Source organism: Odontomachus brunneus, unplaced genomic scaffold (assembly GCF_010583005.1).
Source record: "Odontomachus brunneus isolate Ranch 3 - 2012 unplaced genomic scaffold, Obru_v1 Obru_scaffold_044, whole genome shotgun sequence".
Lineage (NCBI taxonomy): Eukaryota > Metazoa > Arthropoda > Insecta > Hymenoptera > Formicidae > Odontomachus > Odontomachus brunneus.
Genome location: NW_022639494.1, coordinates 357512 through 369123, shown reverse-complemented (window position 1 = coordinate 369123; position 11612 = coordinate 357512). Strand labels below are relative to the sequence as shown.

The 11612-nt window shown below is 47.6% G+C and overlaps 1 protein-coding gene across 1 annotated transcript in view; it reads right to left on the bottom strand.

The window, feature by feature from the left end:
• LOC116844677 overlaps positions 1-11612 on the bottom strand; it is a 25772-nt gene that overhangs the window by 7071 nt on the left and 7089 nt on the right. Inside the window, exon 2 of the mRNA XM_032816542.1 lies at positions 8756-8950. Coding sequence (XP_032672433.1) covers positions 8756-8950 — 195 coding nt within the window. The remainder of the gene's footprint in view (positions 1-8755; positions 8951-11612) is intronic.

Here is an 11612-nt window from a genome sequence, read left to right as displayed (position 1 = left end):
TCTCTCTCTCTCTCTCTCTCTCTCTCTCTCTCTCTCTCTCTCTCTCTCTCTCTCTCTCTATCTTTCTATCTATCTATCTCTCTCTCCAATCAGGAGAGAGACTTAGTATGTTTTCGAATCCGTCGTCTGAAATGTCCACTTGACCATTTGTGCTATTCTAGCGTGGCGAGATTTCGTTCGCTATCGCGGTGTACCCAGGTGTTCCGATCTCGATTAGTAGCGGAAAATACCTTTGAATCGCGCACTAAAAAGTTACACGAGCCCATCCTCGAGTTCGTCTTGCATGAATCACCAAAGGAAGTGACTCGGCCAGATCGAGCGTCCAGGTGTCCCGTTCGGTTGCACTCATCTCGTACACTCGAGTCCACGAATTCCACGCGCGGGAAAATAAACCTTATCGCACACGGATAAAACGTGGCCTTAATATTATCGGTATACTCTCGGTTCGGACGTACCGAAAAGACCTCCCGCGCCCTAAGAGATATCTACGGGATTATCGGCGTTCGGCATCGTTTTCTCGAGTTATTTCCACGTAGTTGATAAGCGAGGTTTATTACTAGCGAATGTCAACTTATGAGAAATTGCCTCGCATTTATTTCATCGACTGCGACTATCTTTGATAAACGCCACGTGTCGAATGAATGAAGCTTACAGTTGTGTAACTCAATATAAGTACGTGGAACATTCCGCATCGTCATATCGCTCTTCGATTTTTTTAACAAAAATGTCGTACTTTTGTGTTGTGGAGATTTCCCACATTTGAGATCTTATATCATCATCAATGAACTTAGATCCTGAACTCTGGATGATGATATTTGGACTCGAAATCCTAGAATCTTTTGAATCCTGAATTTTGTTCTTGGACATGTAAATGAAAAAAGATATACAAATACGAAATGAAATTTTGGATTTCAAACGTGAAATTTCCGAGAGTATTCAACACTAATATATAAAGCCGCAGAAAAATAAACAATAAATTTCCTCATCAGGCAGATACAATTGCGAAACTGCGACGATACACCCGTCAGCATGAGATCGTATCGCTCGCGATCTGAAATATATCACTTTTTGTTAGCGATTATCGGCGTGTCGAGGCGAGTGTGTCTTCGGTAACTCGCGGCCGTGCATTTTGTCGCGAGCGCGATTTGTCGCGGTACGCAAAGAAAGAGGAGGGACCTATAATTAGCGCGCTCTCGCCCTGTCCTCGAACCCGGTTCTCGAAATCGGCCCGAGAGATTGCGACCGGTCGGTGGAAACCGCGGCGGCGCATCTCCGCGCAGCTGCTGCACATGCAGCGCGCCGAGAACGTAGCACGGCCGAAGTGAGCCCGTAATCGTGCGCTTCCTGCTGCGTCGTATCCGTCGTGAGATAGCCTGCGTAGGTACTCACCTCTGCGTGCGCACACGCACGTCGTACACTCTCACGAATAAATTTGCGAAGCGCCGCGCGGAAAATCGTGGGGAGAGCCGCGGCTCGAGTCAATCCCGGAATGCATAAACGCGGCTCAATCCTAATCCGGCCGTGCGTCCTTGGATTAACGAGCCCTGCTTCCGCAGTTCCGCAGTTCAGAGGCTAGCTTGCAATAAGAAATACAAGTTTTTCTCAAAATAAAATTTAAAAAGTATTAAAAATACGAGCGCAGTAGATATAAGTGGTTGCGAGAATTCGATTTTACCCGTTTGTGTTATTTTTGTATTTTTCAAGAGAAATTGATTCGTAGCGATTTATATCAATTTACGCGTGTCGCGTCGCTAGAGTACAGCTGTACGCAGGCACGTACGTAAACACGCTGCCGCTCCGATCAAAACACGGTTATCTCGATTGTAGACCGGTCGAAACGATAAATGAGATCAGATAAGTAGGAACAATTCTCTCCCGTTATGACGCAATCAAATTCGTCGGGATGGACGCGACAACAGGGGGACTCTCGAGTAGCGCTTCAACAGCGCGGGAGAGAAACCGAGCCGATCAACTGCCTTCAATCAAGATATCTTTTCAAGGCGCGTATATTCTTGTAACAAATGTCGAATGCCACTCGCCAACAGCGAAGCGATCTCGAATCGACAGAGAGAATCAATTATACAGCGATTTCTCTAATCTTTCATTTCCATTTTTGTACCTGGGCGAGATCCGGTTTCTTGAAAAAAAAAAAAAAGAAGAAAGGAAATACAAAATCGTATCTTCGTCACGCCATTAACGCTGGGACCGGTCGATTTTCGTATGTTCGAAGGACACGGGCGATTATTTATCGCAATCGTTCCGAATCGGCAGCGAGAATCGGCACTGGATCTCCTTCGGCGTGACGGATTTTTTCGACTGCGCCTCTCCGAAGGCAGAAAGGAAGAAAGATGTGCGGAGAGAAAGAGGAGCGGAGAAAGAGAAAGAGGGAGAGAAGGAGGAAGACATGGGAGTGCCCCATCGAAAATTATTCCGTGGAGTGTATCTTGGCATCCGATGATTGTGCGCCAGCGGCTAGAGTGGTCTCTCTCGGAGTGCACGTGCGCCTTGCACGTGTTAGCTGTGGGGCGACTCTCCCGAGCCCCGACTGCCTACAAGACTGTAACATCGTAGCAGGAAGGGGGCCGGGCAGGAGGGGGGTTCGGCGAGGAGAAGAGGTGGATACGGCAGCTATAACTATACGCTCACACTTATCTCGTCGCGCGCTCTTTCTCCCGTTTTAACGCTTTCGTCTCGCTTCTTCTTTCTCATTATCCGTCCGCCTGCCTACGTTCGTTAAATGGAGTACCGCGACGCTAATTGCGAATACAGCCGGACCTCGATACCGCGCACCTCCAAGGGGAGAAGCCACCCTCGTCGTGGGCGGCTTGGACATGCGAGATACAAGGCACGACGGCGGGGATACGAGAACAATCGGGATGATTGCATTGGAGGCGAATGATTTTTGTACATGTGCGCGGGAAAAACGCTTGGGGTTGGATTAACCAAATTTCATGGTGAAATATGAACAAGCCAGGAAATTGTCGGTCGGTTGGAGTCGCCCGATTTCTATTCAAGTTCACCAGAGATCTGGTTAGCTCGAAGAGAATTCCGGTGACCCCGACTATGAATTTCTAGTTCGTTTATATCTCATCAGGAATTTAGTTAATTCGACCAAACTTCTTTTCCCGTGTGTATGTGTGTGCGTTTATGTTGAGGCAAAATTATTTCTGCTATTCTTTTGGCTCTTGCGATAATGACACACATCGGTGCACTATTAGTCGCAAGTGGAACTGATAACGTGGCTCGAGTGTTGTTGTTGAAACCAATTCGATTGTAAATCACAGCCGACGGAGACAAGCGAGAATCGCGGCAAAAACAAACGGGTAAACAAGATTTGGTTGAATTGATTAAAGGTCTCGTGAAATATGAATTCCGGTTGGAATTATCGGAATTCTGTTAAAATTAACACGACTCTGGTTAACCAAACAAGATTTGCTAATCAGAACTTGGAACTGTTTACGCTGAACAAATGTAAGTTCTGGTTAAGCAGAAATCTTGCTTGGTTAACCAGAATATTGTTGAACAAAATTCTGATAACCCTTACAGAAATATCATACTAAGAATCATTGATAATTACTTATTTTCAGTATTAAAAATACTGGATAATAAGTAATTATCAATGATTCTTAGTATGATATTTCTATAAGGGAACTTCAAGCGGAACTTTGGTTCGTTCATATTTCACCAGACATTCGGCTAATACAACCAAATTTTTTCCCTGTGTAGATGCACGGGAATGGAAAAGTTCGCTGCGAACGGTCATGACAGTTTCGTTCCTGACGGACCGGACGATGAAACTGCAAATGGCAAAACGGAGCTCAAACCGGAGACAGAAATCACGGGCCGTGGAGGCGCGCGGATCCACTATTTGCGCAGCTGTTCAAACGGCTCGCACCGCGAAAATACTACCTCGTCATCCGTTTTTAAAATACCCGGAGTCCTCGGAACGACGGCGTGTATGTACGTCCGCTGTTCCGAGGACCTCGCGGCGAGTCATTAACGGGCCGAGAAACGTCTTGACCTGTTTCTCGAGGTGCGCCGTCGTTTGTTCTCGTCGCTGTCATCGTCATCGTCATTGTGGTGGCCGCGATCTAGAGCGCACCGTCGCCGCCAGACCGGTGTGTTATCCGCCTATTTCGCAACTTTCACAGGAAGCAGCCGTCTAGAATTCCACGCCGCGTACACATCGCGAAGAATGTTTCGCACGAGGTGAGAAACTTCAAGTTGCGCCGCGGTGCGAGCGCGCGTGTAGATGCGACTTAGCGACTCTCGAAATTACACGCCGGATTGCTAAAAATAGATAGAGATAAAGAATGGACGGATGTGTGCGGTTAAGGAATTGTAAACCAAGTCTCCCTTTTTGTGGCTAGGTAAGTTGAAGGACAATATACTGATACTCTGATTAGTTAGGATTCTGTCAAAGATGGCATATTTTTAACATTCTCCTTTGAACATTTTAGACACGCGGAAAGCTTTCTCAGCTAAATCGTATCTCGCTCTTTAAACTGGAATTAGAGTCTTCTCACTATAAAGTGAAGAAACAGACTCAGATCCTTTTTATCTTAGCACATGGAAAATAATTACTTGAAATGTATCGTAATGCGCCGAAAGATTTGGACTATGTGACGAAACGAGATTTTTGTTCAATCCCTGAGGGCCTGCGCAAGGCTCCTACGAGATATTAATCCGCATTTCATTCGCATGGTACATTCCATACTCGGACAGAGGTACGAAAAATCTATCACGGTATTTGTCAGCTGCCTCGACGCATACCGCGTGGGACATTGTCATGGAAACTTGCAGGCCGCATTCGCAGGAACGCCTCGTCTAAGCTCGGCGATGCACAATGCGCGCGGTATTAACCCACATATACGGTTTTCAGCAAATACTGTGAAAGCGGCAAACAGCAGGTAATAGGAACGTGCCGCAAAATACGGTGGAGTCGCCTCGGAACACGCAAACGTGAAGAGTCCGACCCGAATATGACCCACGCAAACATCAGCGAGCTTTGGAAAGTTTTTTCCGCTTCCTTACAATCGAGACATCGAGAAAGGGGCTGAGAGGGAGCACTCGAAGGAAAGATATGACGCACGTTGAGAGCGCGATCGTGTGGAGCTGTTAGAAAAAAACATCGAACTTTAAAATGGTGAACATTGTTTCATCCTAAAACGCGCCATGACGAATAACCGATCCCCTATCGATTGCGACGGGTTATCCCCTGTAACCCTTGTCATCATAACTTTCTACAACGAGCTCGAGGCTCGTGTTCCAAAACTGGGCGACTCGTGAAAAAGTCCAGAAATGCGCGAGCCACCCAAGAGAGTTATTCGAAACCGCTTTTCGTCCGACTCGTAAGACAGCATCAAATACAAAGGTTTCTCTGTTCCTTCGAGATCGTTTCTCTTTCACTTTTCCCTCTAGGAGGTTCACATTTATCAATTACGATATTCAGTTTTTTCTAGTTTCTCTGATGTCCTCCATTCTTACGAATGATATCTGTATTTTGGGAGAGAAAAGGCGCCGATGTCGGTTTCTTCAATTTTCACCGTCACAAAAGTCGTACGTGGAATTTATAAGCTGGAATTGTCGACTTCTCAGATATTTTTTTCCAACTGCAAATTTCGTTCTTCGATTTTCGAAGGATATTAGTTGATCGACAATCCTCTTGCAAATTCCAAAACTCCCATATCTAAAAACTGAAAGAATCGGTTCCCCTTCGTTACAGTAAGATGCGGAAACAATATTTTAACAAGCTCGCATCGATAAACTCGCGCTCCGGCGCTGTTTCGAGGTACTGATTCCCGAAGGTATTGAAATCTCGCCTGCGGGCACAGAGTAATCTTCACGAAGTAACGCGGGAAGATATATAAAGGAGCGGACAAGAAGAAAGGACGGGTGAAAAAAGAAGGAGGAAACGACTCGCGCACTCACGGCAGCGGCGGTGGCGGCGGCGACGGCGGCGGTGAGGAGGAAGAGAAGCGGGAGAAAGATCAAGAAAAAGAGAAAGAGTGAGAGACAGGTAAGAGGCGCGCTCGCAAAGGTGACCGAAGCTAGCTGGCCTGGTCGGTTTGGCCCCGTGGGAACGCGTTGGTGGCCAGCTGCACTGATTGCCGTGAGAGGACGTGACGTAGCGTCGTCGAGGAGCGTATACACACGCACACATGCACACATACAAACATGTTTACATATTATACATATACACGCAATACTCACGTTCCATGCACACACCACGCATACGAACGAGCACGCATATGCACACACGTGCACGCAACGTCAACGTGCCCGTGCGCCCGCACTTGCGCTTGCGTGCCGTAATTGGCGATGGTAGTGGTAGACGACGAAGTCGCAACGGTGGGACCCGTAGGGGGTTGGGTACCGAGAGAAACGAATAGGGAGGTGGTGTGGAGGGAGGGAGGGCGGCAGAAGAGGAGATGGAGTGGAGAAGCAGGGAGCGGAGGGATCCAGCTCGACCGACTGGCGGGACGGGCGCGCGGGAGCGGGGCCTGCATTCCTGAGAGGCGCCGGCCAGTCTGCGGCACACCTGCGCGTTCGGTTGAATCACGGCGCCTCCGACATAACCCAATCTCGTCGTCCTTCTCCGATTCGTTGCGCGTCCCGCCGCTCCATGCTTGTCCGTCCTCGTCGCGTCCGCAACCACTTGCTCGCCTCGCTCCTTCTCTCTCTTTCGCTCGTTCGCTTCGCTCTCGACCTCGTCCCCTCGAAGAAGCGGCGTTCTCCGTCTCTGCCTGGCCGAGCGACTCGTCTCTCTTCAACACTGGTCTTCTTCTTCTTCTTCTTCGTCTTCTTCTTCTCCTTCGAGAGATCTTTCTTTTCCTCTGATTCTTTTTCTCTCAGAAATACGAGAGTGACCGCGTGTTTCGTGGCGCGAAGTGCGTGGCGACCTGTAGCGATGTGTCCCTGTCGCTCCTTCTCCTCTCTCTTCAGTCTTTCCTCGCGTTCCACGCGTTCATGCCATTATTACTCGTTCCATTTTAACCGACGTGTCTCTTTCTCTCCCATTCTCCCGTTCTCCCGACTTCTTGCGGCTTTTCTTTTAGTTTCTGATTCTCTCCTTATCGTGCGCATGAACGCGTACGTGATTCTCAGGTTCCGCTCCTTCACACCGTGGGAGGACCGACCGCGGTGCCGCGAGATCCTGAAGAGAGAAGGAAAGGGGGGAGAACGCGGCGCGGGTGTGAAGGAGGCTGATAGACCTAGGCTGGGCCGCCGATCTTACGTACAATCGGAGGAGGCGTGCAGGTGTCCATCGTTGTTCACGTCCGACGCGTCTCTGTCAGTGCCGCAATCTAAGTCCGGCCACCGTAGCAACGGCTACGAACTGACACCTGTTCCTCGTCGAGGTCGGTGCATACGAGGCGCGCCCCAATTGCGTCACGGTTCGGTCAACTTCACCCAAAGACTCGCGCTCGTGGCCGAGGAAGTTAAACATTAAATTTGTTAGAGCTGAAAATGTAATTTGTCAAACTCGAAAGCCCGCAGCTTGATCGGTGCTCTCGACTTTGATGAATTTAATTCCTAAATAAGACTGTCCCTCTTCGATAAATTTAATGTTTAACTCAAAGTAATCACCGACTAAAGTAATTCTTGGATTCTTGAAAATTGAATTCTCGAACACTCATAGACTTGGGAACGAATAGCTCTCAGGAGAGAGATCCGTTTCTTTTTCCTCTTTTCTTTTTTTTTTATCGCTTCCTCTCGAATATACACTCGGCAGTCTTGGGAGATCTGCTATCGCGGAAATCCATTTCTCAATAGTATACTATTGAGAACGAGGCAGAACTAAGAGGGTACGCAGGAGAGGGGAAACGTGAGATGAGAATTGGACGATTTACGCGAGGAATACAGGCGGCTACGATGCCGCCGGACGCGAGGGACCCGGGGCTCATTCAGTGACGTGGGAACGTGTGCAGATACCATTCATAAGTCGACCATATGATGTGTGCGGAGTGGCCCGTATGTGAGTCCGTATGCGTAAGTGCGCACATGGTCGAATCTTGCATAAGGCGCACCGCGCCTCTCGCCCCGCTTTTATATTGTATATCGTTATCGGAGCGGCACGAGGCTTCTATCGAGAGTATTAATTATTCACAGCTGTCAGCTCGGTAAACCCCTTGTTAAAAGCGGATTTTCTATTCACACTAAGTAGATTCACAATGGAGAACATTTTCTATACAAGGGATTAGTATCGATATGAATTCTCCGAATAAAATAAATCAAGAGAGAGAGAGAGAGAGAGAGAGAGAGAGAGAGAGAGAGAGAGAGAGAGAGACGACTGAAAGTGCGAAAAGCGTTTCAGCAGGCAAATACGGGCCAATGCGCACCTTATCGGTCGTGAAAGTGAAAGACTTATCGTCCGTGAGGGACTTTCGAGTCGATTAGCTCGAGACATTTTGGAATATTTCTTAAAATACTTGCATTTTCACGTCAGTCTCTCGGCGCATTGACTCGTATTTGCCTGTGAATTGAATCACTCCTCCCGAGAGGATTTATTCGTTATTCTATTTGCCCGATCTCCCACGCACGAGCGAGGAAACTCGCGTTTCATTCAGAGATTCTCTGGGTTGCACATGAGTGAATTCGGATCGCGCACCGGTATCGTTCACGCTCGAACTGATTTCGTAGCCGTCACTGACACGGGAATCAAGAGAGCCTCCGAGAGTAAACCCGCGGTCTTTCCTTCACGGCTTACAATGAGCGTCGTGGGACTCGTGGGAGCCTCGTATTCCGTTCTTACCTCGTTCCAGCGTGTACGCGGCTCCAACTCCTTGTCGTTTTGTTGTCGGACAGCCGTGGACGAGAGCTCGAATTTCCGCCAAGATCGGAGAACGCGCTTTGGGCGACACGTCCTTGGGCCCTTTTCTTGAAGAAGTCCTTCAAAAGAGGAGAGAAAGAGAGAAATTCTTCCAGAGGAAGAAGTACGGCACTCCATCTGAAATCAAACGAATAAAACTGTTAGAATGATAACAGTTACCTTATTCGATCTAAAAACATATCTAACATATTATATTAGAATTAAGAATGATAGGAAGATAGAACTCTTGGAGTAATAAAAAAAAGTTCTTTAAAAATTCATTTAATATATTGTAACGAGAGTAATATCCGAATGTTGGGAGTCGCTAAAGTGCCGTTTCCGATAAAAAGCGTTAAATGGCGATAACGATAATATCTGTTGCTGACTGATAAGCGTGGCATCGTCAAATAGTCCGTTCTCGGGACGGGATTTCATGCGTGTCCGTGTGAGTTCCCGATTCAGAGAGTGCTGGCGTACCTGCGGCGCGCACCTGTACGAGCCCAGGTTTATCGCCGTAACAGCTAGCAGCCACCTGTGCGGCAGAGATGGTCGTACAGGTGTCTCTTAAAGCGTTACATTAATTACAAATGAGCAACGGGTAACCCGTGGGTACCCCGTGGCTTTAGCTGTCGTCATTTCGCGCACCGCACCTGGGCAAACGCGCTGATTTTCTCTCGCTTGGCCTCGACCCCCGAAAGTAGGTGACTCGATGCCGTTGAAAAGAAGAAGTGTCGGCGGTGCAGAACGTGCGGAAGCAGCAGCAGAAGGAAAAAGTAAGGAGCAGCAGAAGATGATGAAGAAGAAGAAGAATCGCATAAGACTATCGCGTGTGCTCACTCTTGACCGCGAAGTAGAAAAAAGGCCCGTCAAGTTGGTGATGCAATCGTTGCACATGCAATGGCGCAATAAATTCCAGCTACGTGTCAGCTGGGGATCAAGGCGACCAAATGTATCGCGCGCGCACGAGAGAAAGAAAGAGAGAGAGAGAGAAATACAGAGAGGTGGGTTTCTATGTTTCCGTGTGGCATTCGAAGGATACGGACCCGCTCGTTTAGCATTTTTCGCAAAGAGCGAATGTTACGGTAGACCTCTCGTTGGATTTTTGCACGACAAAGAAGCGGCTGCCACATTTTTTGCCCGGCTCAATCAAAATTTTTGCACTTGCGAACAATGCAAACGCTTGACGCGCAAAGAACCTGTGCTATTTCCGGTATCAGGCGAGGCAACGAGTCTTTTCTTCCTTCGTTACTTGACCTCGTTGAAGGATACGCCGTTTCACCGGCCAAAATGAGCGGCCGTCTGTACAAGTGGCATTGAGCCACTTCTACCGAGACAATTCGTCAGGTCTCAGAGACGATATTCGCTTTCGAAGACTTTTTCAACGGAGATAAGTGTCGACCTCCCTCTCACCTTCGGTGAGTTGTATTGTCTACTACAAACTCCTCGTCAGCTTTCCTTACACATAACTAAGAAGTATCGGCGTCGATACTTGCTTCTCGTTACTGAAGAGTCATTCGGGAAGACTGAAATAATAAACCAAAATTACACCACGCACTCAGTGTTGTTCTCCTTCTAAATTTCTTCGAGCGTAATCTCAAAACGAGTAAAAAGTGGCAGCATCTTTATTCGAAGCGATAGCGAAAATATTGCAACTCGAAAGAGTGAGTGTTTCACTCAAGCTCAAAGTGGATTCTGACTTTACATGAGCGAATGTTTCAATCAATTGAAGTAAATATATTCTTATGACAATGGAGTCCATCAGGTTCACTTTTCGATTTCGAGTGAAGATGTTTGCCCGACAATTCAAAGTATTTACTCCATATGAAAAATTCGAAGAACTCAGTAATCATTCTACCGAACCAATTTTAAAAAATGTAGAAAATTCTTTCTTTTGCTTTTTTGTCTTGGCTGTTTCCTTTTTCAGCTTTCCAAACTCTACGACATCGTAATATCTCGAAGAACCGCAACAACAAGAGCGTTATGACAATAAGCAAGGAAGAAAGAAGAGATGGTGGATTGGAAAGATTTTCGATTTGGGCGGAATTAATAGCGAGTACCGTACGGCAAGCATCGCGAAGAGGAAGGTAAGTATTTCAGTGAACGCGCACCTCGAGGTGCACCCGTGCCTGCCAGTGTTTGCCGCAGCAACCTGGCGCATTCGAAGCCTGAATGTTTCCAAGCGTGGTGACGCCTGGCATTTCTTCGCGTTCCTTTTCTTCGCCTCACGCACAAGTCGCCGTGATGTGGTCCATACGTGTCCCTCGTTGTCCCTCCTACACGACCACCCAAACGACAGTCTTGGGTATCTCTCTTCTTTAGAAATTCCTTTTCGATCTATCGTCGTCACGTCGAAGTACAACACCTGTTGGCTGGTACTTGCTACCTGGTAGCGAATTGTTGCTGGACACGAATCGCTACCTGTGATTTCATATGTACAACTATCCGATCAAGACAAAACATGACTAGTTCGGCATATTGTTATTGACAAGAGAGCAAGAAACAGCTCATATAAAAAAAAAGCCCCGAACAGAGACATGTATGTCTTTTCAGACAGAAACTTGCATGCATGCATCACGCTCGACGGCGGAGGAAAAGGCAGAAGAAGAAGAAGAAGAAGAATGGAGGCAATCGGAAGGTAGAGGCCCCGATAGCGCATAATAAAAGAACGAAAAGAAGAGAGGGACAGGGAGAAATCCCGAGGAGAGGACGAAGAGGAGGCAGTGAAGAGAGGAGAACAAGAAGCCGGCCTGGAGATCAGGTAGACACACACATATGTACGTACACGAAGACTCGTGACGGG